At 39.0% G+C, this 26,253-nt stretch overlaps 1 protein-coding gene across 2 annotated transcripts in view; it reads left to right on the forward strand.

Annotated features, from left to right (window-relative positions):
- Positions 1–18,543, forward strand: part of SEMA3A (semaphorin 3A) — a 243,371-nt gene extending 224,828 nt beyond the window's left edge. For both annotated transcript variants that reach the window (XM_033058546.2, XM_033058547.2), the window contains 4 exons: positions 1,059–1,216; positions 5,309–5,376; positions 11,139–11,281; positions 14,247–18,543. In XM_033058546.2, the coding sequence (XP_032914437.1) occupies positions 1,059–1,216; positions 5,309–5,376; positions 11,139–11,281; positions 14,247–14,702 (825 nt within the window). In that variant the 3' untranslated portion in view covers positions 14,703–18,543. The remainder of the gene's footprint in view (positions 1–1,058; positions 1,217–5,308; positions 5,377–11,138; positions 11,282–14,246) is intronic.
- Positions 18,544–26,253: the final 7,710 nt, after the last annotated feature.

Below are 26,253 nucleotides of genomic sequence, written 5' to 3' on the forward strand. Positions count from 1 at the left end.
TTGAAATTCCACTTTCTCATACCACCTTTATGTTTTCAAAGAAAGGAAAATGAATACAAATCTGCGTGGGGTAGGACCTTGAAGAAAGGTGGTGCTGAGTGACAAGGTTCAATAGCAAAATGTCAGTGTTTCCAAACCAGAAGGATTATGCCCTTGAATTTTTGTGTATCTTTTTATTTCGTGTTCCTCTAGTTTTGCATCCCATTAATACTTGTTTTCTTTGTGAATTATTCCCAATCTGAAATATCTCTTTGGACTTTCACATGGGATCAGAAGATCAATTTTCTCATATCCCTCTCAGGGCCAACTTCTCTAGTGGACCACATGAATTTGATATCAGAGAGGAAATTGAGAGAGACAAGATATTCTGTTGTGATGCCATGCAAGGCTGTATTTCATTTTGTATGCGTGGTTTCTAATTTACTTCTGCATTTGAACTGCATCTTCTACTCAAGACTGTTTTTTATCCAAAATAAAACAAAACTTCTCCCTTAATTAAAGATATGTTCCAGTTAAATCATGTGACTTATAAAAAAGTGCAAAACATTGGAATTACCAGACATGCAAAGAAGTGAATGCATAGCAGCACTTCCAAATTAAAATATTGTAGCACCAGTCTGAAATAAATTTCTTTGGGTTTCCCCCCACATACATAAATTGAGGTAATGTTTAGGAAATGTATGTTGAAGTCTTTCTTTTTGTTCACATTCAAAAGCATGTTCTCTGTTGTGTTCTGTCACTGACTGTAGTGTTTTCCCAGTGTGAGGCTCTAAATACAAAAAGAAAAAGATTTAAGAGCACTTTAATTTTCTTACTGTTTAGGGAACCCACCAAGAGCTTAATGAAAAAATAAAGTTTTTCTATTTAATTTTTTTTTTTACCCTGGGGACAATTCTGTTCTCATTCCTTTAGCACACGTCAGGATCATGATCCTCTATTGTCTTTGAAGTGATCCTAACAGATGATTATATAACATTTTTTATGCTTTCCTAGAAAAATAAAGTTGCAATTTGCAATATTTTTTGAACTCTTGTTTTTTTTTCAAACTTTTACAACAGCAACAGCTCTACATTGGCTCAGCCACTGGAGTTTCACAGCTTCCTTTGCACCGCTGTGATGTGTATGGAAAAGCTTGTGCTGAGTGCTGCCTTGCAAGGGACCCTTACTGTGCCTGGGATGGCTCCTCCTGCTCACGTTACTTCCCCACTGCTAAGAGGTAGGGACAGTTCTGGATGTCTGCATGATTTGCTATTTGTTTTTACTGATGGTCTCAATATGACCAGAGGGCTTTGGAGATTTTTCAGGGGATGGTTAACTGGAGCCCTTTCTCTTCCAAAGAAAACATCATTGTGGGAGCTACAGGAATGAAGTCTTGGTTGATTTAAAGTGACCACTGCTACTTCTTGGGCTGGCTTAAAAAGCTCCTGTAAGAAAACATTCAGACAACAGTTGTCTCTGAAATTAACTCCTAACTTTATATTCATTGGTAAACAGCAAAAAGAAAAAAATCACTGGCATGAGGAGGGGCCTCAAAATAAAATTAAAAAAAAAATAATCACTACATAACCAAGTAAATTATCCTGCATTTTCATGAATTCTGATTCAAGAGAAACATTTCTAAAATTTTGGATAGAAACTTATGTTTTTCAGTGATATATAACATTATTGTTATTATTCAAATGCGTAACTTGTATGTGTATCCAAGTGCTGCCAGATCAGAACAACCACTGTTTCACAGTCCCTCTGCACTGATGCTGAAGGTTTTGCAATGCAAATGTTGGTGGAAAGCTGACTCCATAAGTCATAAATATCAATTTTATTAAAAATTTACAAGTCTAGTTGCCTGATCTGAAGGTTTAGAGTACCTTCTTTGCCTCCCTTTATCTTTGAAACTCTTACAAACCAGTTACTGAAGAGCTCCTGACTATTGAAATAGAAATTAGGAATAACTGAATAGGTAAACATTTGAAAATAGAAGCAGGCATTGGTGTAGTTTGAGATTCCCTTGATAAATTGAGTAAGATGATAAAAAAGTGCTCACATTAAATTGAAAATGCAAGACATCTTGCACATATGAAGAAATAAAGAATCCAAAGGTTTATATATATAAGGGTTTATATACATAAAATTAATTGCAGCAAATGCTTAGCTGAGAGTGTCAGAATGCCAAATTCAAGGTTTAGGTTGGTTGTTGAGATAGATGAAATGTGGTAAAGGGTGAGAAGTTGAATAAGTTTCACAGATGTTTCAGATGGAGGGGATTAAAATTTTAAGGTTTGCATTACAGTGTATCTATCCTAAACAAATACTGATGACAAAAGCTGCTCATGGAACATCAGGTTCTATTTTTGCACCAGGAAACAGACGTAATCAGAGAAAAGGTTTTTGTGAAATTCCTTAGAAAATAATTAAAGAATCCATCCCAAGAGAAGAGCCGTCAAATTTTCCCAGCTACATCGGCTAAATTCTTATTTTTACTGATAGCATGGCAGCTTGTCTGGAAGAGGAAGGAAATGAGAGGGAACAGTGAGGTTTTCAAGGAGAGTCTAAAAGATTGATTTGTTCTGAAAAGTTTTTAGTATTAGAAATCAATATGGTTTTGCACTGCCTCTGAGTTCAAGGAGAGAGTAAGATCAGGAGTCACTGAATCACCGCTTTCTACCACTTCCCTCCTGCTCTTTATCCCTGAACCTCATCTTTTCTCAGCATTCCTAGCACACATTCCTACTCCCAGCCAATCTCAAGATCCATAGAGCACATCATCCTGTCATTCCTCTGCTTGCACTGATGGAAGAAATAGGGCTCTTTGTCCTTTCCTTATCTCTCCAACTTATGCTGCAGTGGAGCTCACCTTGCCATCAGGGGCAGAGTGACTGGGACCTCTTCTTACAGGGGTTAAGGGGTGGGAGCTACTGGGGCCAAACGGGGTTGCACACCTACAGGAAAGACTTGGGGTGCAGCATTTACTTTTCTGGAGGCCACTGTGAAAGAAAAAGTGCTGGGAAGCTGGGATCCAAAAAAAGCATGAGTAGAAGCTGCTGTCTCTGCCACTTTCTCCCAGTTTTCCCTTGGCAGCAGCAGCAGCAGAGTTAAGGACTGTGTAGCTGGGAGAGAGGATCCTCTGCTCACCTGGTACCTGCTGTACCCATTGCCTCAAGCCAGCTCACAATGCATCCACGACAAAATCAGCATTGCTGGAAACAGCTTGAATGTCAACATTTTCGTAATCATAAATTCTTGTAATTTTAGGCTCCAGAAATATTGGGAAAAGGGATTAATAAGGCAATTGTGCAGATGCTTTACTAATAGTTGGATTTAGGGTTTGGAGTTTGTGAGTTTGTTTTGGTTTGTTTCTTCTCTTTTTTTATTTTTTTTTTCAAATGAGATTTTATAAGCCATGATTTTATTTGCTTTTCTTTCTTTGTGTATTTTGCATGTCTAAATGACAGTTCGGAGCTCCTGTAGTGTGACCACTTCACTTTACCCTGTGCAGATGTGTTCTGGTTCATATTTCATAAATCATTGTGTTGATACAATGGTGAAATGTGCGACATTTTCCTGAGATTCCAACTAAACATTTCATTCAAACTCCATTGACAGTAATATGAGTCTTTCCACAGACTTCTTTTTCACAGATTGTATCCTATAAATGTGCTGTTTCAAAATTTAGGAAGGGGTAGGAAAATTTTATGGTTGTTTATATCTTGGATGTGTTTTTGTTATTGGTAATGAATAATATGAAGATATTGGAAAATATGATTCATACATTTTTTAATCAGATATCATTCAGCAGAAGATTTCTTCTTACTAAAGTGTGCTAAGATATCATAACTCATAATTTTAAAGAGGGTTTTCAGAAAAATAGATAAAAATTCTCATCTAACATTCTTTTTTTAAGAAAGCAAGCTTTTACTGTACTTCACGTAATTAGTTTCATGTTTAACGTTTCAGTAGCTTTCAGTGGAAAAGAGAATGGTTAAAATCTGTCAGGCAAGAGGACTCAGCTGTGCAGTTGTGCCTCTGTGAGAACTCTTGGTATGTGCTGATGCTGGGCTGTTCCTCAGAGCCTGCAAATAGGGCTGTGTGGAGTAGAGAGATGCTCTGTGCTGCAGAACAATGGCTTTTAAAAATGTGGGATGTTGTCACAAGGGAGTGACCAACAGGGCTTTTTACAAGGCTACTTGACTTTTGCATATCCGTTGCTGGATACCATAATCTGAAATCGCAGCATTGTTCAGCAGCCTAATCCTCTTTGTTCTCCTCTAATTTTGCAAGCCCTCAGGCTTTCTCTGATTCCTAAAGTAAAGTACTCACACTTGAAACACATCTTTGTTTGCCTCCTTCTTTTTTTCTTTCTTTTTCATATGAAAGGCTTTTCTTTGGCTAAGTTGAAGTTTGTGTCACAGCTATTTAAACAAAACTAGGAGCAGACAAAGAGAGAACAACATATGCAAAACAAAACTGTATTTAAAAGCTCTCTTCAATGAAATAAAACATTTTTTTTTAGCACAGATGAATATGTTTTTCAAAAGAACCAGTAGAATTCAAACTGAGAGAAGAACATACTGTGTCAAAAAGACATACAATCAAAGGTAGAATTCAGACTCAAGCTACAAACGATAGAATCAATGACATTTCAAAATCTTCCTTTTCAAGTTTTTATTTTGTTTTTTTTCTAAAGACAAAACTATTTGCAACAGTTTCATAAAAGGTTTCATCAGAAATGGTTTGATGAAACCCATGGTGGCTGAAATGATCTATGTTTTTTAATTTAGATTTTGTAGAAAATACAGCACTTTAGCATTCTTTCAAAGCCACCCATCTTAACATTTCATCTATCTAAAAGATGCTACAATACTCAAAGTATTCTGTACTGGTACAAATGTGTACTTTTGATACATATTAAATTCTATGGTATATATTTTAATCCTTCAGCAGTTCCTGTTATCTGTGAATCAAGTAATGAATTTATCTATGACCAATATTTCCCACACAGTTAAAATAAACTCCATATTTTATTTTGATATTTATTTCATACTAATAATTATAATAAAATTTTATTTATTTATTTATTTATTTCGTATCTCAGTGCAAGAGGTATGTATTTACCAGTTTGTGATTTCTTCACCTGAAAGAGTAGAGCCTGATTCTACAAAATGATAATACACAGAACATAGCAGTAACAAAATTATTTCCTTCCTAGTGTTGTTTAGGTGCACTTGTGGCCTCTGTAATCACATAAATGTTCCATTGGTTGCTGTTGAGTGCTGAGAAGGGCACTAACAGATCTCAAATGTGATCTCTGCAGGCGCACCAGACGACAAGACGTCCGGAATGGGGACCCGCTCACCCACTGCTCAGACCTGCAGCACCACAGTGAGTTATGGGCACCCCTGAAGTGCAGCTCATTTGTATGTAATTTACAGGCTGTGCACGAGTGGAGTAGGAAGCATGTGAAGGATCTGTTGGTGAAATTGTCTGGAACATCTGCAAAAGATGAAAATAATACATCATTATCCCAATTTAGATAGCTTACAATGGCATGGATCAGACACTGAAGTCTATTTGGGTTTGGGTTTCTTTTTTGTTTTCCTCAGATAAGCAGTTTAAGCAGTTTAATTTTCCTGCTTCTCTTCCCTGATAATATCATACCATCACGTCAGGCAAACCATATCAGAAAATAATAGTATTTTCTTCATGACATCAAGAAATATGTCCATGTTGTTGTACATAGTTTGCATAAGATGATAACCAAATCAAATTACAAACCTAATGGGTAACTTGGCAAAATGTGGAGTGACCTTTGTTCTGTGTCACACTAAAAGCTCTGAAGATCAGGATGCGCTTGCAGCATGCATGTCCCCATGTGCTTTCAGCATGGCTTTTCTTAGATGTATTTTGGTTTGCTTTTTTGTCAGCTGTTTCATTTTCACAGTGTATTGATCCTTTCTTGACTTGTTTGACTGACAAACTTCTCACAGTTACGAATTTGTTGCCAAACTTTTCAGAAGACCTTCACTCAGAAAATTAAAAATGTCCATTTGCTGTAAGTGGAGGGAATACTTAGGCAATGCTTCCCTCTGCTGGTGATTCCTCATGATTGTGGCACGTTTACAAGAACTTTTCACCCAGAATATTCTGAGTTTGAAGGGACCCATCGAATCCAGTTCTTAACTGAATGTCCCATACCGGGGTCCTCAACCCCTCTACCGTGGTGTTATTAGCACCATGCTCTAACCAGCTGACCTAATCTCAGGGTGAAACCACTGTGAAAAATAAGGAAGTGACTGAAAATTGAGATACCTCAAAACTCTCTTTTCCTTCAGTCCATGTAATAGCAAAAATGATAAATAGTCCTAAATTTTACTTTTGTGTTAGCTGCCATTCACTACCAATATGTTCCAGTAATAGTTTTCTCTATCTTCATTTCAATAATTTGAAACTCACAGCTGATATTACTATAGTTTTTCTTTCTACTTCTGATTGTCAGACTCAGGCCAAGTTTCTCAGAGGGAAGAAGAAGTTTTAAAAGTGCATGAAGTACTGACTGTGGTCAGTATGAAGTTGTCACATTTTGAGAGCCCATGAATGTACAAGAAGTTTAGATTTGAACTTGACAATTGTGACTAGTAGAAAGCTCACAAATTTCCCATTGCATGGTATCAAGTAATACTTGAACAGTGAAGATAAGACCATCCTTATATTGAGACTGAGATTTTCAATTCCACAATAGGAAAGAAATGAGACCATCCTTATATTGAGAATGAGATTTTCAGTTCTACCAGGCACTAACATTGATTTTAATACCAGCAGAAGCAATTCTTAGCTTTATGTTTTTACTCTCTGAACATTTTACTCCTGAGTAAAACTATGAATTGGTCTACTATGAACTGGTCTGTTCATTTTAATGTTCCATAGCCTTTGCTAGCTGTGCTTTATACAACTGTAGGCTTATTCTCTTTTTTTCATAGACGAAAAAATAATTTCAAAACACTTTGGGTTTATGTCTTCTCATATTTGGTAAACATATTTGTCTGAAAAAGATACTTTCTGTCCAAAGGAAAGAGAGTAATCCAGTTTTGCAATAATCCAGAAATGCAGGTATTTTTATTAATACAATCATGAGAACTCAAGGTCGGGACAAAGTTATTATATGGTAGAACTGATCAAAAGGAGTTTTAATACAGCTTTGCCAAAATGAGCTGAGCAAATACAAAACAAGATAAGATAGCATTAGAAGGATCAGTATGTTACAAAAAATAGTGAGGGAATGCAGTTCTGCATCCTAGTCTTGAAGGATGCTCTATGATAATACTTAGTGAGTAGTTTAGATTGGTCTTAAAAGAAATTTTCTCTAAATCACTTGAGTTGTAAATCTATTGCATTTTCCTGCATTTACTTGTCATTTACATATGATCATATGTAGTACAGATGACTGCATGGCCTAAACATTTCCTATGCCAACTTATGCTGTGTTTTTTCCTTGTTTGTGGCTAGCAGTTCCCTGGACAGCAGATGAAGAATTGGGTTTGTCCATAGCCAAAAAAAAGCTTCAAAAATAATTTACTACTTGTCTACAGATTTATTTGCAGGAAATGCAATTGATTCTCCATGTGAACCAACAAAACCATGAAAAAAGAGTAGTCTTAATGTATAACTTTTAAAGACATTGCAGAAACCAAGTTTGCAATCAGTCTGAAGCAATAATATTTTTAATAAGGTTATGTAGTGTTTTCAGTTGCTATTTGGTGCAAATGTGTAAGAAGTATAAAATGACTGCACAGCAACATTAGAGGGAGCTGAGGATCCTTCACTGTACAGCTGTTTGCCCAGAAATGTTTAAATCTAAAAGCATGGTTACCTTTGTGGCAGCCAAAGGAGAATTTTTGTTTAAGTGTGACATACTAGACCTATCAAGAAATAATCAAATTTGGGTTTTTTTTTTTAAGAAGAACTTGTTTAAGAAGAGGTTTTTGTTTTATTTTGTTTTGTTTTTTTAACATGATTTATCCCAGGGGAAGTTCAAAGAATCATTCTGAATTAAACTGTGTTGTGTGATTCATTCATCTGCAAAGCAATCTTGGTATAAGTACTTAGCCTTTCATACTTCTTCAGTTATTTCAGAAATGATGTACTTAAAGGATATTTATCACGGTAGTAAACTGATACTGCTGTTGGGTTCATTGTGGGAATTACTGCTTATCCTCAGACAGGATTTTGGGCTGAATTTCATTACCAACTTCATGACTTCTATAATTTTCTAATTCCTCCAGCTGCTTTTTTGAACTTCTTAGACTTTCATTCTTCCATTGTCGTCTTCTCAGTCCCAATCTCCACTCTGATCTTGTGATTATTCTGTCACTGCTTACCTTCTTGAACTCCATGTGCTCAATATTACATGAACTTTATAGACATTTCTGGACCTGCCTTCTGCTCCTTCAAATCATGGAAATGGAAGTTGAAGGATCTCTAAAAGGCTTCTTCTCTCATTGCATGTGTGTCACCCATATTGTGCTTTCTGCAGCTGTGAAGAAATGCAAAGAGGACTTCACCCACTTTCCATGGTTTCTCTAACACACTAAAACGTTGCATACCAGACACAAGGAAACCAAAGTCTGAAGTGGTGTCAGAGTACACAGTTTCTTAAAAAACTCATGACTAGCTTCTTAGATACTAAGAACATTCTATGTAGCTAAGTTTTGCAGCAGAAACTTCTGTATTAAAAATATGCTTAAAACTTAAAAATATGTTGCTACTCATGAGCCATAGGACTTTTACCAAATAAATACCTGGTTTTGTCCTTTAAACTGATATTTATGATTTAGAAAACTGCCTCCCCTAAGCTAATGAGAACAGTGTAACATGTGCTCTACCCCTGTGTAATTCACTTGAACAAAACCATGTTTATAGAAAATGGAACCATGTTCAGAAAAATATAATGAAGTGGATCTGCAAGCCCCCTAATGAATGATATGCTGGTTAAATCATCTTTTTAGGATGCTGAAGATGAGGACCCAAAGTTCACTTAGGCTTAGAAATTTCACTTGGTATTCCTACTTCCAATCCAAATACCCAAACTACCAGATTGCTGTTGTTGAAGATGAGCCATTCTGCAATTATGGTTTGGGGAGCCTGGGAGAGGAATTGAGACAGAGCGTGCGTCCTAGGATGAAATCCTTGTGTTTCCATCCTTTATTATGGAAGCCTGTAAATCACTGTTTCACAGAAACACATCCCTGGAGCAGTAACATATGTGTCCCAGGCTATAAAAGGGGATATTTTCTACTAAGTCTCTTGGGATAAAGGCCTGTATGTGCTGTCTGTTGTGGATCCCAGTTCAGATATCAAACAGCTTCTCTCTGTGTAAGGATATCTGACTGCCTGCTCAGGCACGTGAATTTTGTTCCTTCATTAGAGCATCTGACTTGAAACAGAAGAGTTCAGCACATCAGTCAGCCATTCACAGTGTTAAATCTGGACCCATCAGTTACCATTTCCTGTCTTTAACTTACCACTTCTAACTTTATTCAGTTCATATCTTCATATACTTCCAATTCCTCTGTTTCAATGACACAAATTCACCTGTGCACCATCTCAGACCTTACCACCTTGGCTATATTCTGTTCCAGCTGTTTAACCCTTCTCTTGCTCCTTTACTTTCTAGTTCCTTCCTCCACTGCTCCCTATCTTCCCGAGCCATAGCTGTAGTGACATTCTTCACTGGAATGTGGTTTATGAGAGATGTCATTGTTTCACTCAGTTTCCAATAGAACACCCAAATCACTTGCTTAAAAGGTGCACAATCCAGCAGAGGAAGGCAAGCAAACCCATTTTCTATTTTGCTAGTGTTAATAGGCCATTTGATGTTTTCTGAGAACAGGGCAAGCACCAGTCCTTATTTTGCTCCACATCCCTTCTGCCATCCTCTCTCAGGGCTGAAAGTCTTTATTGAAAGTCACATGTGATGCTGTATCAGTGTAGTCCAGGAGCCCAGTTTTACTTTTACCTTAGTCACAGTCATCTAACAAACAGCCTGTGTTTGATAAACAACATGGCCAGTAGGAGAAAGGCACGCTGGGAGCAAACAAAACTGGACAAAGGATTTCTCTGATGTAATTTTAAATAAATGTAATTTTTAACAAAGTATATCAAAACTATTTCCTTAAAGATGTCCAGTGCTAAAAACCAAATGTGAAAATGGAAAGACAAAGACTAGCAAGGAGTCAGGATACCCCATGAGATCAACGCGGTGTTAAACAGCCTACCCACCCCTTCCTCCTCATCTGCTCTTCAGAGTCATTGTTCTGCTGCCATTTTAGTCTATACCAGCATTTTAAAGAGCTAAGGTGGAGAGTTGAAACACGATGCCTTAAAGTCTCTGTGGTATTGGAGAATAATCAAATAGCTCCTATAGCTATGTGATATTTCCAGCAAGTTGATGAATATCTTGAAACATTGTTGTTACAAAAGGAAGTGATTTATTTAACTTTCTTTTTCCCCTCCAATAATGTCTGGTTTATTAACCTCATTACATTTCCATAAATTATACCAGTATGAGAGGAAATGATTAATTGAAGATCGTTTCCTCAAAAACATTATTCCTGGTCATTAACAGCTTCAGCAAACTGCAGTGCCATATAATCTAAACACATTATTCTACTTTTAAATAGCCTCATGTTTTATTGCTTTGCTCTAAAGTATTATGATCATAGAGCCCAGGAGGCATCATTACAAACATTTAGCAACTACACCCTGTTTTCTCATTGCATACAGTTTGCTATTAAAAATTCTTGTCGTGTCCTAGATGCTTTCCTTGATGAATAATAATGAGGCTTACACAAAATTTCACAATTAAATTCATTAACTTCCCATATTGAGATGTTAACAGCTGTTAGGATTTAAAATACAATTAAAAAAATAAAAAAAAAGTAAACCAAAAAACCTACCATGGGTCCTTACTAAGATGGAGGTGTTGAAGGAGATCTTTCAAATGGTATACTGATATGGGAAATGTTTTTTCAAAGTTTTTATCTTTAAACACTTTAAGAAGCCCAAATTCTAAACAAAAAAATTACTTAGCAATTAGGGGTTAGTTTCCTGGTAATTAATTTTTTTTCTTTTTTTTTAATGCTTTACAGATAACCCAAGTGGTCATGCCCTGGAGGAAAAGATTATCTATGGAGTGGAGAATAGCAGCACTTTCCTTGAGTGCAGTCCAAAATCTCAGCGTGCTCTAGTCTACTGGCAATTCCAGAAGCAAAATGATGATCGTAAAGAAGAGGTACAGTATATAAAAAAAAGAGATGCAACTAATTTTCTCTATAAAGATAGACTTCAGTCTGAGTGCTTGCCAGAAGAATTTTAGTTGAGCAGAACTTTTCTGGAATATATGATTTCCATTGTTCTTCAGCATATTCTCACTCTTATTACCATAAAATCCTGTAAGCTCCCTAATAGGTTTTACAGATTGTTACAGCAGCAAGCATTCATATCCTCTCCTTGCTCAGACTCCCTGCAAAACACACAGGTTTGCATCAGAGGTCCCAGAAACAGAAAAAGCTAGCATTCTATCTAATTGTCACCTGAAATATCATACAAAGATTATATGAACTCAAATATCACATAGGCCTTGAAATTGGCTCCCCTAATCATATTGTTTGATGGAAGCACAGGCTGGCAGGAGCATCCCATGTGCTGCATGCTCTGAGACTACTGCAGATAACAGAGTCAGAATGAAGAATTGAGAACTGTAGAGGACACAAGAGTATGGACACTTTTATTTTCATCAAAAGCAGTATTCATAGAGGCAGAAACACTTATTTCCCTGTTTGCATAACACTAAGCTGATACTTTGTTTTTCTCCTTTTCTTGTCACCAACATTCTTATGTTATTAATTGCCCAAGTTTCCAAGTCGTATCAAGCCAGGTCACACGTATCTTAGCAGAACAATCTACTCTGATAGGTAGGGAGGTCAAGCTAGGGGACAAAAACCTTTCTGTTGCAGTGAAGTATTTGTAGTATACACAAATATATTTAAAGCATGTTCAAAATAGTTACATTAGCTGCCCTAAATATTTCTGGTTTGTTTGTATAAGTAGTAAATTATTAAGAATTTATTCTCGATGAGAGAACAGCAAACAGGTTTGTGCCTTTTCTGTCTGGAGCAACATGTGCATTCAGAGAATGAAGTTACATTCTAGATATTACAGTAATTTCACGAATACAAGCCGCACCAATTTGACCAAAATTTTGGTGGAAACCCGGAAGTGCGGCCAATATTCCGGGGCGGCTAATACATTAACAAAATTCTAAAAGCTGCCAACACGGAAGTGACAGCCCGCGGCAGCCCCAAGCCAAGCTGGAGCCCGGCCGGCCCCGGCAGAGGTGGGAAAGCCTGGCAGAGGCGGGGCCAGCAGTGCGGGGGGCGGGCGGCAGAGCCTGAGCCAGCAGGGCGGGGCAGGGAGGGCGGCAGAGCCCGGGCCAACAGGGCGGGGGAGCCCGGGAGAACTGGGGCTAGCAGTGCAGGGGAGCATGGCAGAAGCAGGAAGGCCGGCGGGTGGGGCTGCCTGGCAGCGGGGGAAGCCCAGCAGAATCGGGGCCAGCAGCGTGGGGGAGCCCGGCGGTGCGGGGGCCTGCAGTGCCGGCCAGGGCGAGGAAACGCGGCGGCGGTGCAGACGGGAGGGGGCAGCCGGCGAGCCTGGCAGGGGCGGCAGCGGCTGGCCCACCGGCAGGGCGAGTACGTGAACGCAGCGGCGAGGCGGCCGGCATGCCTGCCAGCGGCGGCAGTGGCTGGCCCGCCGGCAGGGCTAGGGAACGCGGCGCGGCGTGGCCGCCGAGCCGGGCGGCGGCAGCCCGCCGGCAGGGCTAGGGAACGCGGCGCGGCCGGCGAGCCGGGCGGCGGCGGCGGCAGCCCGCCGGCAGGGCTAGGGAACGCGGCGCGGCCGGCGAGCCGGGCGGCGGCGGCGGCAGCCCGCCGGCAGGGCTAGGGAACGCGGCGCGGCCGGCGAGCCGGGCGGCGGCAGGCCGCCGGCAGGGCTAGGGAACGCGGCGCGGCCGGCGAGCCGGGCGGCGGCGGCGGTAGCCCGCCGGCAGGGCTAGGGAACGCGGCGCGGCCGGCGAGCCGGGCGGCGGCAGGCCGCCGGCAGGGCTAGGGAACGCGGTGCGGCCGCTGAGCCGGGCGGCGGCGGCGGCAGCCCGCCGGCAGGGCTAGGGAATGCGGCGCGGCCAGCGAGCCAGGTGGCGGCAGGCCGCCAGCAGGGCTAGGGAACGCGGCGCGGCTGGCGAGCTGGGCGGCGGCAGCCCGCCGGCAGGGCTAGGGAACGCGGCAGCGGGGCGGTGCTGACGGGAGAGGGGGGCCAGCGAGCCCGGCGGCGGCGGCAGCACCATCCGGCCAGCCCCGCCGAGCCGTGGCGCTGAGCTGGGCTACCCGGCCCCGTCGGCAACCATGAGCGGGCCGAGCCTTCCTGGCCCCGCCCCGAGCCAGTAAAGCCCGCTATGCCGCGATCCTGTTACTAATTGGCCAATTTGTGAAAGCTGCGCACGGATTCTCGCGACGAACGAAAGTGCGGCTAATATTCGGGGTGCGGCTTATCTATTGACAAAGACAGCAACATTGTCGAGGCACCGGGGGTGCGGCTTATAATCCGTGCGGCTTGTATTCGTGAAACTACTGTAATTAATTCAGAAAAAAACAGTAGTTTGAACAGCTGCTTTTTGAATATTAAAATTTTTAGATTTGATCCTTAGTTGCTTGTTTATAAATTTTCCACTTATGCAGAACCCATTTATACACATGAGGATTTTTTTAGTAAGGAGCAACAGGTAGACAAAGAATCTTTCCTGCAAATGGATTAGATTTGACTAAAAGATAATGGTGAATGAGACCTCAGTAAAACAGCCAAATGAATCCATGTTAACTCTGCTGATTACAGGCTCAGATCTTCTGTAATCTTTCCAGCAACTCCATCTGACATAGTTAAAAAAGATCTTTGTTCAGCAGCAGTAGTTACTAAGGAGTAAATTCCTAATTCCCCAAACTTGGCATTATATCAGTTTTTCCAAAATATTTGAGCCTTTCATGATAACAGACGACTGTCAAAGGGTTTTCCATTTTTGTGTGTTTGGGAGTTCTGGGCCAAGTTTTACCAGTTAAAAGGAGCAGTAATAAAGAAGCAGCACGATTAGAGGATAATGTGGCACATATATGAAAAATAACTATTGAAATTATCACTTTTCCCCAATACAGATAAAAGTGGGTGATCACATGATCCGGACAGAACAGGGGCTATTGCTACGAAGTCTTCACCGGAGAGACTCTGGCGTTTATTTTTGCCATGCTGTGGAGCACGGCTTCATGCAGACCTTGCTCAAGGTGACCCTTGAAGTGATCGATAACGACCACCTGGAAGAGCTTCTCCATAAAGAGGAAGATGGTGATGGCTCCAAGATCAAGGATGCCACCAACAGCATGACCCCCAGCCAGAAGATCTGGTACAGAGACTTCATGCAGCTGATCAACCACCCCAATCTCAACACAATGGATGAGTTCTGTGAGCAGGTTTGGAAAAGAGACCGCAAACAGCGCCGGCAAAGGCCTGCCAATGCGCAGGTGAACACAAACAAATGGAAGCACCTACAAGAGAATAAAAAAGGTAGAAACAGGAGGACCCATGAATTTGAGAGGGCACCACGTAGTGTCTGAGCTACATTTACCTCTAGGAACCTCATCCAAGTAGAAACTTGTATAGACAGATAACTGGAAAAAAATGCAATATTCATGAACTTTTTCATGGCATTATGTGGATGTTTACAAGACTGGAAAGTTCAAACAGTTTCCACTAGATTTAAATAAAGTCCATTTCTAACTTTCCTAGCAAGTCCTTCCTCTCTGCTCTGATTCTAAGACCAGAAAGACCAGAGTTTCAAGGATGATAACTCACCTGGACCTAGCTTACTGCTCAAAAACTTCTGCAAGTATTCAGCAGGCAAGTTTTGCTTTCTCTTTTGATGGAGATACAAATAAAATGCTGTATTTCATGCTGCCATCTTACAGAAAAGAAAAACAACCCCACCTTTCATCATCAGCACTACCATTTCTAGACTTATATAAAACTGCATGAACTCATTAAGCTGATGAACGTCTAAACACATGATTGGACACAAGGATTTTGTTCTTGTTTTGTCTACCAGTTCTCCTGTTTATATGTGCTAGAAGAGGAAAAACAATACTGAATGAGATTGATTGTGGAAATCTGAACAACATAAGCCATCCATCATCTGGAAGAAAAAAATTGTGGAGTACACTGGCCTACTACTGATGACTTCTTTCAGCTTTGATCTAAAGATGTATTTTATTAAAAGTATAATTTAAATGTACCATGAAAAAATATGCAGCAAACATTAGCTCCTTTCTAAAATAGACTAGACTTTTTGTCTTAGAAATATTGTACTTTCTAATTATTGGTTTAGAGGAAAAAAGACAACTTCCAATTATGACTGCTTTACTCTTTTGTTTGGGAAAGCTTCCAGGGGAGCTGGTCACATTGCAGTTAACCTCTTTCCCTGTCAGTAATCTATATGACATGTAACTTCAAAGCGATTTTAAAACTAAGCTATTTTAACATGAAAGTCACTGTATAGCATGGAAGTATTCTGCATTCTGTTTTTCTAAGTATGGTATTTGAAATTATTCAACTTGTATAATACCTTGCTATAGATTGAACCAATGAAGAGGAGAGCATTGATTTTCAGTTGTATATTTTTTTTAATTAAAAAAACAAATAGCATTAAAATACCCTCTGCTAATGACACTCTTGCTTTCTTGGTTCATATTTGTGAATGCTAATATTTAAATACTGATGCTCATAGACTGTCATATATCCATGAGCAAAGCTCACATTCAGTTTAAGGAGTTGTGTTCCCAGCTCTGTGGTAGAGATTTGTCCACACTACTGACTCTCAGTGCTCTGTTCTTCCTGTTGGCCAGATCACCGAAATGCAAAGAAACAGCACTAGGCCACGTAAATAACACCAAAGCCAGCTCCCTGCTTTAAGATCTGAGGGACAGTTTTATCTGTGGTGAAATCTGCTGGAGTAGTAAATTGGTCAAATTCAGCTCAAGACTAGTTTAACAGAAAATTTAGTCCTGCATTTCTGTCTTATTCTATATACAGGAGAGCAACAGGGTAAAACAGACAATGTATTTGCATCATGAGTGTCAGTTTAGGGTTATAAGTAGTGGATTTATTCACCTCAGCACAGATGTGCCTTTGGTCCCCAGTTCTATGGTGTCCAGTTATTTTGAGATCATCTTTCTCCAGCCTCCCATATTTTACCTTGGTAGAGTCTGTAAATGACATAATTTCAAGTAATGTCATTGTGGGGAAAATTACTAGAACAAAATCCTTAGTTTGCTAAAGGAGCTTTTATATAAAAGTGTGTCTGCACTGATTACTGTTTTGTTGTTATTCACTCTGTGGTATTTAATTTATCAGTTTATTGCTACACTCTTAATCAGCTTGATCAGCTACAACATAACACAACTGCTGTGGTAGCGTCTCTCACAGTGTGCCCCAGTCTCCTTGCCACTCACTGGTTCAAGTATCCTTCTGCTTAGCCTTGGCTTCTTGCCTCCATAGAAATTGGATTTTCACTAACAGTCGAATTACTTCAGTCCCCTTTGAATCCTTTGGAGGGGATGAACTTGCAGGATTTTTTTGTAATTTAATTCTTCAGGAAAAAAAAAAAAGAGTCATTGAATAGGCTAGGACAAGGCTGTAGGACCATGATTTAAGAAAGCACTTGGGAATTTATTTTTAAAGCAGCTTTAAGTCTCTTTTATATTTAACCTGACTCTTGTGAACTCCAGTTTGCTGGTAAATTCCCATTATTTCATGATGTGCTGAATTTGGATGAATTAAAACATATGTTCATGTGCTTTTCTGTACAGAAGTATTAATTTTTCTGCTCAGCTTATGGTTAATTTCTGAGCTCTGTTGTCAAATGAATTGTTTTAATCACAGAATTTTAATCATAGAACATTCTTTAGCCTTTTGCGAAGGGCAGTTGTGTACCATCTAGTTACTACAATACTCTTTCTTATAAAAGGAAACAGTTCTAAAATTAACCTCAGAGAATTCAGTGGGAAAAATACAGATTGATTTCAATAGACCCCAAATCACTTTGTTTCCTTTTCGACAGATTCATGGAATTGCTATGAAACTTTTTTTTCTCTTCCATGTTCATAGCAAATGGCTCTATAGTAACTTGCTACACAAACACTGAACCATCCTCTTTCACAATGCCTGAAGAGGAAACATATTAAATAAAGTCAAAATTCTAAGGTATGTTTTTCTATGTTGAGAAAGATAATCTGTGGGAACAAAATTATGGAAGTTGCAACATTTTTATCATGACCTGACAGTCTCATTGAACAATTGATATGATCATATCTTACAAACTTCAGCCCAGTCCTTACTGACATGAGTAGTCTTGTTTAAGTTTTTGTATTTATTTATATAAATAAGAGGGCAAAAGTTCAAGCCAACAGTGCAAAATTTTGATTTTTAGGTTCATGTTATGGTCAAGTTAAAGCAACATTTAATACTGATGTGAAATGAACTTTTTTTCAAAAAAGCATAGTCCTTAATGAATTAATGTATAGGAGAATGCCTTGCAGGTTCAGTAAGATTCCTATGTCATTATTGTTTAAAGCAACATAAAGTTTGAAAATAAAGATTAAAAGGGTATTTCTGTAAATGGCCAATAAAACCCTCTAAACTTCTAGTTATAGACTTTAGAAAAAGTAAGTAAAAAGTTGTGTTTAAGCTGGAGAGAAATAAAGAATTTCATTTATAACCAGAAAGATCTATTTTCATTTGTTTTAAGAGATCCATCTGCAAGGAACAAAAATATATTGAATCTTATTCATCTACTCTTTGCACTTGCACAGATCACTGAAATGGGAATTCGTCCTATGGCTCCTGAAAACTGTATGGTTACATTACACTATAACATCAAACTGAGAAAATGTTCATCTTTGCAAAAACAAAAAAGTTAAATCTTCATGACCCAATAAAGTCACTATGTAAAAAAATTAAATTAAATGCATGTGAATGCGCATTTACTGTTCCTTTTTATGTATTATTTAGTGAATATCAATGGTATGTGTTTAATAGTTCAGTTTTTGCTACCTACACATTAGTCAAAAGAGATGTAAATATTTTTGACTAGATAAGGAGGTACAGTGTAAAGTACTGTTATCTAGAGGTACTCCATTTCGGTGTGTTCAGCAAAATACTAAAATGCAAGATTTTGCCACACAGGTGATAATGTGGTTGGTTTATTTGCTAGACCAGTGTCTGAGTTGTGCGCTTATTCTTTAAACGCATTCCTCACTGGGTAGTAAATAATTCCACTTCTGTATTTATCACTTCAATTCAGATGGGAACTAGAAAACTGGAGAGAAAGTGTAATGAAACTGCTGCTGTAAATTATTTCTTTTAGCATGTATTCAGTTGTTAAATAAACATTTCTTCCAAATATTTGAAGTTCAGTGTCTTGACTGTTTACACGGAAATGTGCCCTGTAACCTTCATAAGCATATGGAGTGCATTGTTACCCATATAATGCTATCAATGTGTATTAGCTCTGTTTATTAGGCCAGAAGGATTGCTATTTGTATTAATGGCATTTTTTGTTTCTTTTTTGAAGGCTACAAACTCATAAGCCTGAAATGAAAGGCATGAACTTATCTTCAGCCTATCTTTTGGCACAGCTGCTGAGCTTGTGCAGATAAAGCCACACATACACATACCCCCACTCTCCACTCTGCCCATGAAACCAAACTGTAAATCAGCCTGGAAGCCATGTGAATATGAGCAAGTTGCTGTACTTGATGAACTTTCACTCTGTGCAATGCTAATGGCTTAGGAGAGCTATGCTGCTTCCCTTTGGAAACTGGTTTGCACAGAAAGCAAGTGGAATAAATCAGATTCTGTCTAATACCAACATACCCTTGTATCCTTAGGTAAACTTAGCAGTTGTTTGGAAGTGCTTAGGGACTCCATCTACAAGTAATATGCTGTGGCACTAAGCATTGTGCAAACAGCTATTCTGGAAAGTATGAAGTTTAAATACACCAGACAAGAAGTGGAGGGAGGAAAGTATTGTTGTTTCCATTTGGCATATACAGAATTGAAGAATCAACCAGTAGTACTGAGCCATCACTAATACGTTCAACCTCATCCGTGCTCCTTCCTGTAGAGCAAGGATAAAGGAGCCTGGTTCAAAAGGATGCTGTAAGGATATTTTATGGTTACTACTGTTCTCTGAAAATTGAAATAAGTCCTCAGCAGCAGCCAGGCATCTCAGTGGGTTCCAAAAGATGCTGGAAATACAAAAAGGAGAAAATGAATATGGCAAGCCATGAATCCACTAATCGAAAAAGCAGTAATTTTGGATTCTGTGACCAGTGCACGGCTTATAAACACAGAGGAAGACCCTTGTTTCTGGATGCAGCCACACTGTGTCCTTTGCTGGAATTCCCTGCAGAGCACAGCTAAAATGAGTGCCCTCTGTTACTGCTCTGTATGTTGCCAGGAATGTACAATGCCTAGGGGTCACCTTCAATGACAATGAGTGGGAAAAAAGAAGAAACATTTCAGATTTTATGATTATTTGTTCTTATATACAAAAAGATAGGTAGATGTACATTTAAACAGCCAGCTTTTACTGAGATGAAATCCTCTTTTCTCTGAAGGATTTGAGGCTCTAGATGTAATTCTAGTACATCTCTGAATATGTTTGGCGGCTTCAGCTATAAATTGTTATAAATGTTTCCTCTGTGAAGACTGAAACACACTATTTTGTTTCCTTGCAGGTCACATTCACTGAGCTCCCCATCAAACATCCATTTAAAGGCTGGCAAAGTTATGATGCTTTTTCCAAAGCATAAAACAAAGGGACTATTATCCCTAGAATGCTCAGTAACAGGATGCAAGCAGATCAGAGTATTAGTGACTCAGCCAGCTTCTTTGCTCCCCATAAATGCTTGCATGAAAGGTTGGAGGAGCTTCATAAAAAACCTAGAAACTGTGGAGAAGAGGCCTTACTTGGGACCTTTTTGTCCTGGAATTTATAAAAGCTGGACATTTTGGAGAACTTCAGGATGATCCAAGCTAAATCCCAAAGCTCTAGTGAAGCAGAATCCAAGCTGAAAAAGTTTCACTTAGGTTAAGAAAGCAAACTCCCATTTCTCTGTTAGCAATTTTTCACCCCTCAGGAAATGGGTTTCTGCTTGCCTCAATATTAACCCAAAGAAGTCATTATATGGTTTCTACACTCCTTGTGGAAGTCCTTATTGCTCTCTTCTTCAGCACACCTGGGGAACCCCATTTCTGATGACCAGCCCCCCTTGAGCTGCTTTTGTGTGCAGGCATTCCAGTCAAACTATCACCCATGTACCCCTGTGACATCTGTTAACATGAGGCCTAAAAATGTCCCATTCCCATGCACAGGTATAAATAAAATCAGCCCTTGGTGGGCAGCAAAAACCACTGAGCTATGGGGTACCATGCAAGAAGTTCCCATCAGGAAGTTTTAAGGGATGGCAAGTTTGTGGTGTGGGGGCAGCAAGGGGTCTCTGAGGACCTGCCAGCCAGAGCCTGACCCACATCCAGGACAGGGCAGGCAAGGGGACACCTGGGGCAGCTCCAGCCCCTGGTTTCAGGCACATCTGAGCATCAGCCCCCAGGTGGGTCTGGTTTGGCAGGGCCCATGGGCAGGGCTGTGCGGGATTGGGGAATCCTGCAGCCCCTCTGGGCAGGCACTGAGTGCCAGGGTAGGTCTGAGCTGGGTCTGGGGCTGTGAGTAGGGTAAGATGAGCCCTGGAGTGGGCTGGGTCATTGGGACTCCTGAGTGCAGTCATGGGAGCCTGGAGGCTCAAACACTCTTCCTGAGTTGCTTTAAATCACCTGAGGTCACTTCCATATTCAGAGTCAGTTCTCTGCCTTCTGAAAGCCTACAGTAAACCAACAGCACTGTAACAGCACAAATTGCTTCCAATTCGATTGGCTCCGTTTAGTTGATGTTGAAATAAAAAGGTAAATGCACACCAGTTACTAAGAATTAATGAGCAAATGATTATAACACTTCTTTAATCAGAGATGACCTCATGAAAGTAAAGATCTGTCCTTCTCCCCACGTGTGAGCCTGCCAGGTCTGTCTGTGCTCAGCCACATTCCACAGAGCCGCATCTGAGGCACCTGGGACAGCTTTTGAAGGATGAATCTGATTTCATGAACAGCTCCAATAGCTTTTCAGCCCATTCCACCTTACAACCTGGTGTAAATTAAATCTGACACTGTGTCCTGGGAACAAAACTCTTCTTTTCACCTCTCAACATGAGGTACCCCTGCAGCCTGTATTACTTTTATGCTTTATCCAAATATATTGTATTAATTTCTTTGTGAGTTTCATGGTCATCTTTTCTTGTGAGCATATTATGATTTTTTATGCAAGGGCAAATGGAGATGCATGATTCTGCATGGAAAAAGGATAAAAAGACTATGGTAATTCTGTTAGATCTATTACATCACGTAAATATCAAATATGACTTGAACTTCTCATTTCTTGCTATAGCTGCGGGCAGGAGAGGAAGAGAGCAGACAAAAGAAATACAGATATTTCAGCTAAGTTTTGTAATCATTTCCTTGAGCCCTTAAGTTTCATATGTCACTTTTTTTCTGGGTTTGTAGCACTAAATAGAAAGCATGCATTCCTACAAACTGCTCTTGCTGAACAATACTACATTGAATAGCTCCATAAATCAGAACAAACAGATGGATTGTGCCAGTTCCTCTGAAGAAGGCTTAACTTACCTCTTCTGTTTTTTATTTTTATTATTATAACAGGACTATTCTCTTTTTGTAAGGGTTTTGTCTAAACTTTTATTTTAAAGTTCTATTTTTAGGGCTTTATAATTTTGTCTACAAGTTCAAGATTCTAAGTATCAGCTTTCAATCAACAAATAATTTTACAGTATCTTAAAATAAAGTGATAGACTGTGATCAACATTCCAAATTAAATTAAACAAATTAAAAAAGATTACAACATTAGCCATGTCAGATAGTTGTTTCAGTGACTGCACTGCAAAAAAATTATGGCTGGGGTAAAGCTCAGTGAGCATAATGAAAAGCTGATCACTTTGGTGGATTTTGTGTTTGTTTTTGAAACATCTGTGTGCTTATCAGAGGTCCTGAATGAGACAGCAGCTTAAGGACATTCTTCTCTTATTATTTGTGACTTAATCACACGTTGCTGTTCCTAAGGTATTTCCTGGATTGGAACATTTTCTTGCTTCATGATTGTCTCTTCATTTAAACTGATTTTTAGTTGCTACTCTCTGTGAAGGTAATGTAAGCTCAATTCTTTCCCCAGGTTAACAGATGTCTGATGTCCAGTACTGATGACAAAGATTGACTGTGCTGTTTGGATTCTAGATAGCTAAGGAGAAGTGATGTTTTTTGCTCTGCAGTATTTAAAATTTAAAGGACGGAACAGTGCTTGGTTAGAGCACTGTGGGATTTTTCACTGTATTTCCCTTTATTAATGAAAGATGTGCACATACCACTCTTATAAACATGCCATGCTTCTAGAAATCAGCAAGTTGTTTTTCTTGTCTTTAATGCTAACCAGTATACTTAGCTAGATCCTCACCCAAATAAATAAAGCTGTGTGCTCCACCACCATTTCTGCTGACTGGAATCCATCAAACAGTCAGGGTACTGAAAGGCACGAATTCAATCCTTGTGCTATTCACTATGGCTCAAAATGTTACTTATGAAAGCTAAACAGTTCGATGCCAGTGTAAAGCAATTCAATACAACAGGGCTTCAAGCTATGATAAATGTTTCACATATGTATTTGTGATCTTCACAAGCTGGAGGGGGAGAAATGGCTGAATGTAGAAAAATTAAACTACTTGTAGTTAAGTTCATGGTTGCATGTCAAAACAGCAGACATAATGCAGCTGAAAAAATCTTTGGACACAGAGTGGATCACAGGCATGCTTGGCATATAATGTTTTTCTCCTAAAAATTCTCCTGTTTGGCATCCACTGTGGTTTGACAATATGTTGGCAGTAGTACATACTGTTGCATGACAGAAAGGTATTTCTGCAAATATTTAGATCTATTGTTAACACTAAATCCTTTTTTTTTAGCTCTTGGATTCGGAAGAAGCTGAAACCTTAAGTAAAGCTCCAGGACTACTTTCAGGTATAGTGCCATCACAAATTATAATTTGCTTATAATCTCTGTGTAAATCATGATGAAACTCTCTAGGACCATTAAAGGGTTAGAGGTGGTCTGTGGATGGAAATGAAAAATACCACAACATAATATCTGGATGCTTTTAATTGAGAAAAATGAAAAAAAACCAAAACAAAACATCATTTTAGTATAAATAGGAAACAAGAACACAAAATGTAGTTTCCCTTTCAAGTCTCACTGTCTTCTATATTTATTTTATTTATTTTATTTTATTTTTAAAGTTAGGAACATTATTTTATATTTTGTCACAAGTATGAATGTTGGTTCTATTACAAACATTGAACATTTTTGTGTTCCTTGCAAGCCAATTAAAAATAAATGCCACTAAAAGAAATATATGCTTACCAAGTCCATAAAATGGACTGTATAACTGTTATACCTTGACTCTTACACTAGTTGGGTCAGTTAGATTTATATAGTAAAACCAGCACAATATCACAGAAGTAATGGGATCTGTTAAGGAATACTCACTCAGTTTCTCAAGGCAAGGCAGTGTATTACTATTTCCTCCATTCAACTGACTTCCCAAAGTGGAACTCAGTTTGTTAGTGCCAGAGAATTACATCCTTAATCCTTTATTCCAATGACTCCTACCAGACAGCTGATCCAGAATGAAGCCTGAAATATTTTACCTCTGTCACTCCTTCAAGCCAGGATTTTACCCCAACACAAGAGATCTCCATAAGGATTTATCCAAATCATCAAAATAGTATTAGAACTACAATGCTAAAGAATTTAATATATCAAATACTTCCATAATGAATATAAGAAGTGGTTGCAATTACTGGTAACTTCTAAAGACCCAATTTACCTTTCAAAGAATGAAGAGGTACATGCACGTGCACTACTCTTCCAGTTCATTTGAGCATTACAGGCATAATGAACTGCTAAAAACCAGAAAAAGCTTCCATCATAGCTCTTGGAAATTCCACCATTGTCTTTAATGAAACAGGATCAAGCCAAGATTTGCATTTCTTGCCATGAGTCACTAAAAGCAATGGCTTGAGGCATTCAAAGTCAGGCTCTGTGTGGAAACCTGTTTTGGTAGCAAATTAATAGAAGAAAGTGCAGAAACAGTGCTGCATTTCTAATGGCATGAAGCTGCTATAGATAGGACATATTTCAGTCCTTTGTGTTTGAATTTTAGGTACAATGGCAAGAAATGTTTATTTGAACTCCCTATTTGACTTACATGAAACTTTATATTTCTTTTCTCATTCTGGCATTGTGTGTCAGGCTGTGGTCACTCAAAAAGGTGACTGACAACACCATACAATGACCCCTCAGATCTCTGCAGAAGGTCCTGATAATTGAAATAGACTTGGAGAAGAAAACTAAAGAGAACTGTCAGTTTTTCATATAAACACCTCTAGGGAATATAAGCTTCTAGTATTACCAGGAAGGATATTCTCACATCATAAAAAGAGCTCAGACTGAATTTTAAGCCTACTGTTTCAAATGTGGGTTTTCTTTTTTCAGCATCTTCCTGGAAAAGAGGCTTTATAAGAATGGATTAATATAGAAAGTACAATACTTGTCTCATAGAATGGATGTGTGTCACTCAGTTCTATGTTTCAGAAAAGAAGTAAAATGTGCCTCAGAGAAAAACTGTTCTTCAAGTGTATGAAGGAGATAAGCTGCTCACAGGAGAACTTTGTTCCTAGTGTTCATCATAAGGATACTTTACGATTTATGTTTTTAAGGAGAGTCTTCTCTTTCTGGAGGAATGTGGAAATGTAGGTTGTTTGGATATGTTCAGGGCTGCTCATTCAGTTAGAGTTAGGCATAACCATGTTAGAGCTTCGAAGGCTGAAATAAATCTGCAACACATTAATTAGGTGGTGGGTTATTATGAGGGTACTGTAAACCAACGTTTCCTCATGCTGGACTGCATATCTTTCTGGATAACATGGTAAATTCCCACATTAGTTTTATGAAGTGCGTGTGTCTTTGTTTATCTGTTTCATCAGATAAATGGTGGTTTAGGCTGTATATTAGCAAAAATATCTTCACTGAATGAATTCAGAACAGGCTTCAAAGGATAGTGGTTGAGTCATCATCCCTGGAGGTATTTGAAAGATTTGTAGATGGAGTGATTAGGGCTGTGGTTTAGTGGTGGACTTGGCAGGATTTGGTTTGCAGTTGGACTTAAAAAAAGAGAATTTCCAATCTAAATTACTCTACAAGTCTATAAATTTTAAGTTGTAAAGCTTCACTATTAGGACCCAAGAATTCATTCTTATTAACGCTTCATATCATAGAGCATAATGAACAAGTGTGCTGGATCAGACCAGAGGTCCATCTTGCCCAAGGAACTGTCTGAAACACTGGTAGAAAGCCAATGTGCACATAACAACAACAACAACAATTCCAAACAAACACAGTGATAATTCCCCAGAAAAATCTCCTAGTTTTCAACTGTTTGGTATCTGATAAATTCATAAATGCCCTCCTGTTACTTTCACTGGGACAGTCCTTGAGTAATCCATCTGCAGTCATACCCTGTTTGCCTCCTTTAAATAATTGCATTAAAGGATTCACCTAGGCCTAGTTTTCTACCCCACATACAGTTCCAACCTCTGATTTCTTATGAAGTTTGCTAATTGCATTCTGTCTGTCTGATATTCTCAATGTATTTCTGCTTAGGTTGAATGCTAATTTGGTGCTTGCTTCAGCATTAATAATATTTGCTGTAGTTTAACAACTGTTCTGCTTCAAGTTGAATAATCTGATTCTTAAATATAAGACCCCAAAGTACATTCTATGTCTCCACATTGAGAAGTATTTTGCTTCTCAAATCATAACTATTAGACATTAAGAGATAACAGATATTTAAAACTCCTATGTAGCATTCAGTGCTAGTTTTCATTTACTTGGGTATATTGTAAGATTATAAAAAGACTTATGAATTGCAATATTTAA

The sequence above is a fragment of the Catharus ustulatus genome, chromosome 4 (assembly GCF_009819885.2).
Source record: "Catharus ustulatus isolate bCatUst1 chromosome 4, bCatUst1.pri.v2, whole genome shotgun sequence".
Lineage (NCBI taxonomy): Eukaryota > Metazoa > Chordata > Aves > Passeriformes > Turdidae > Catharus > Catharus ustulatus.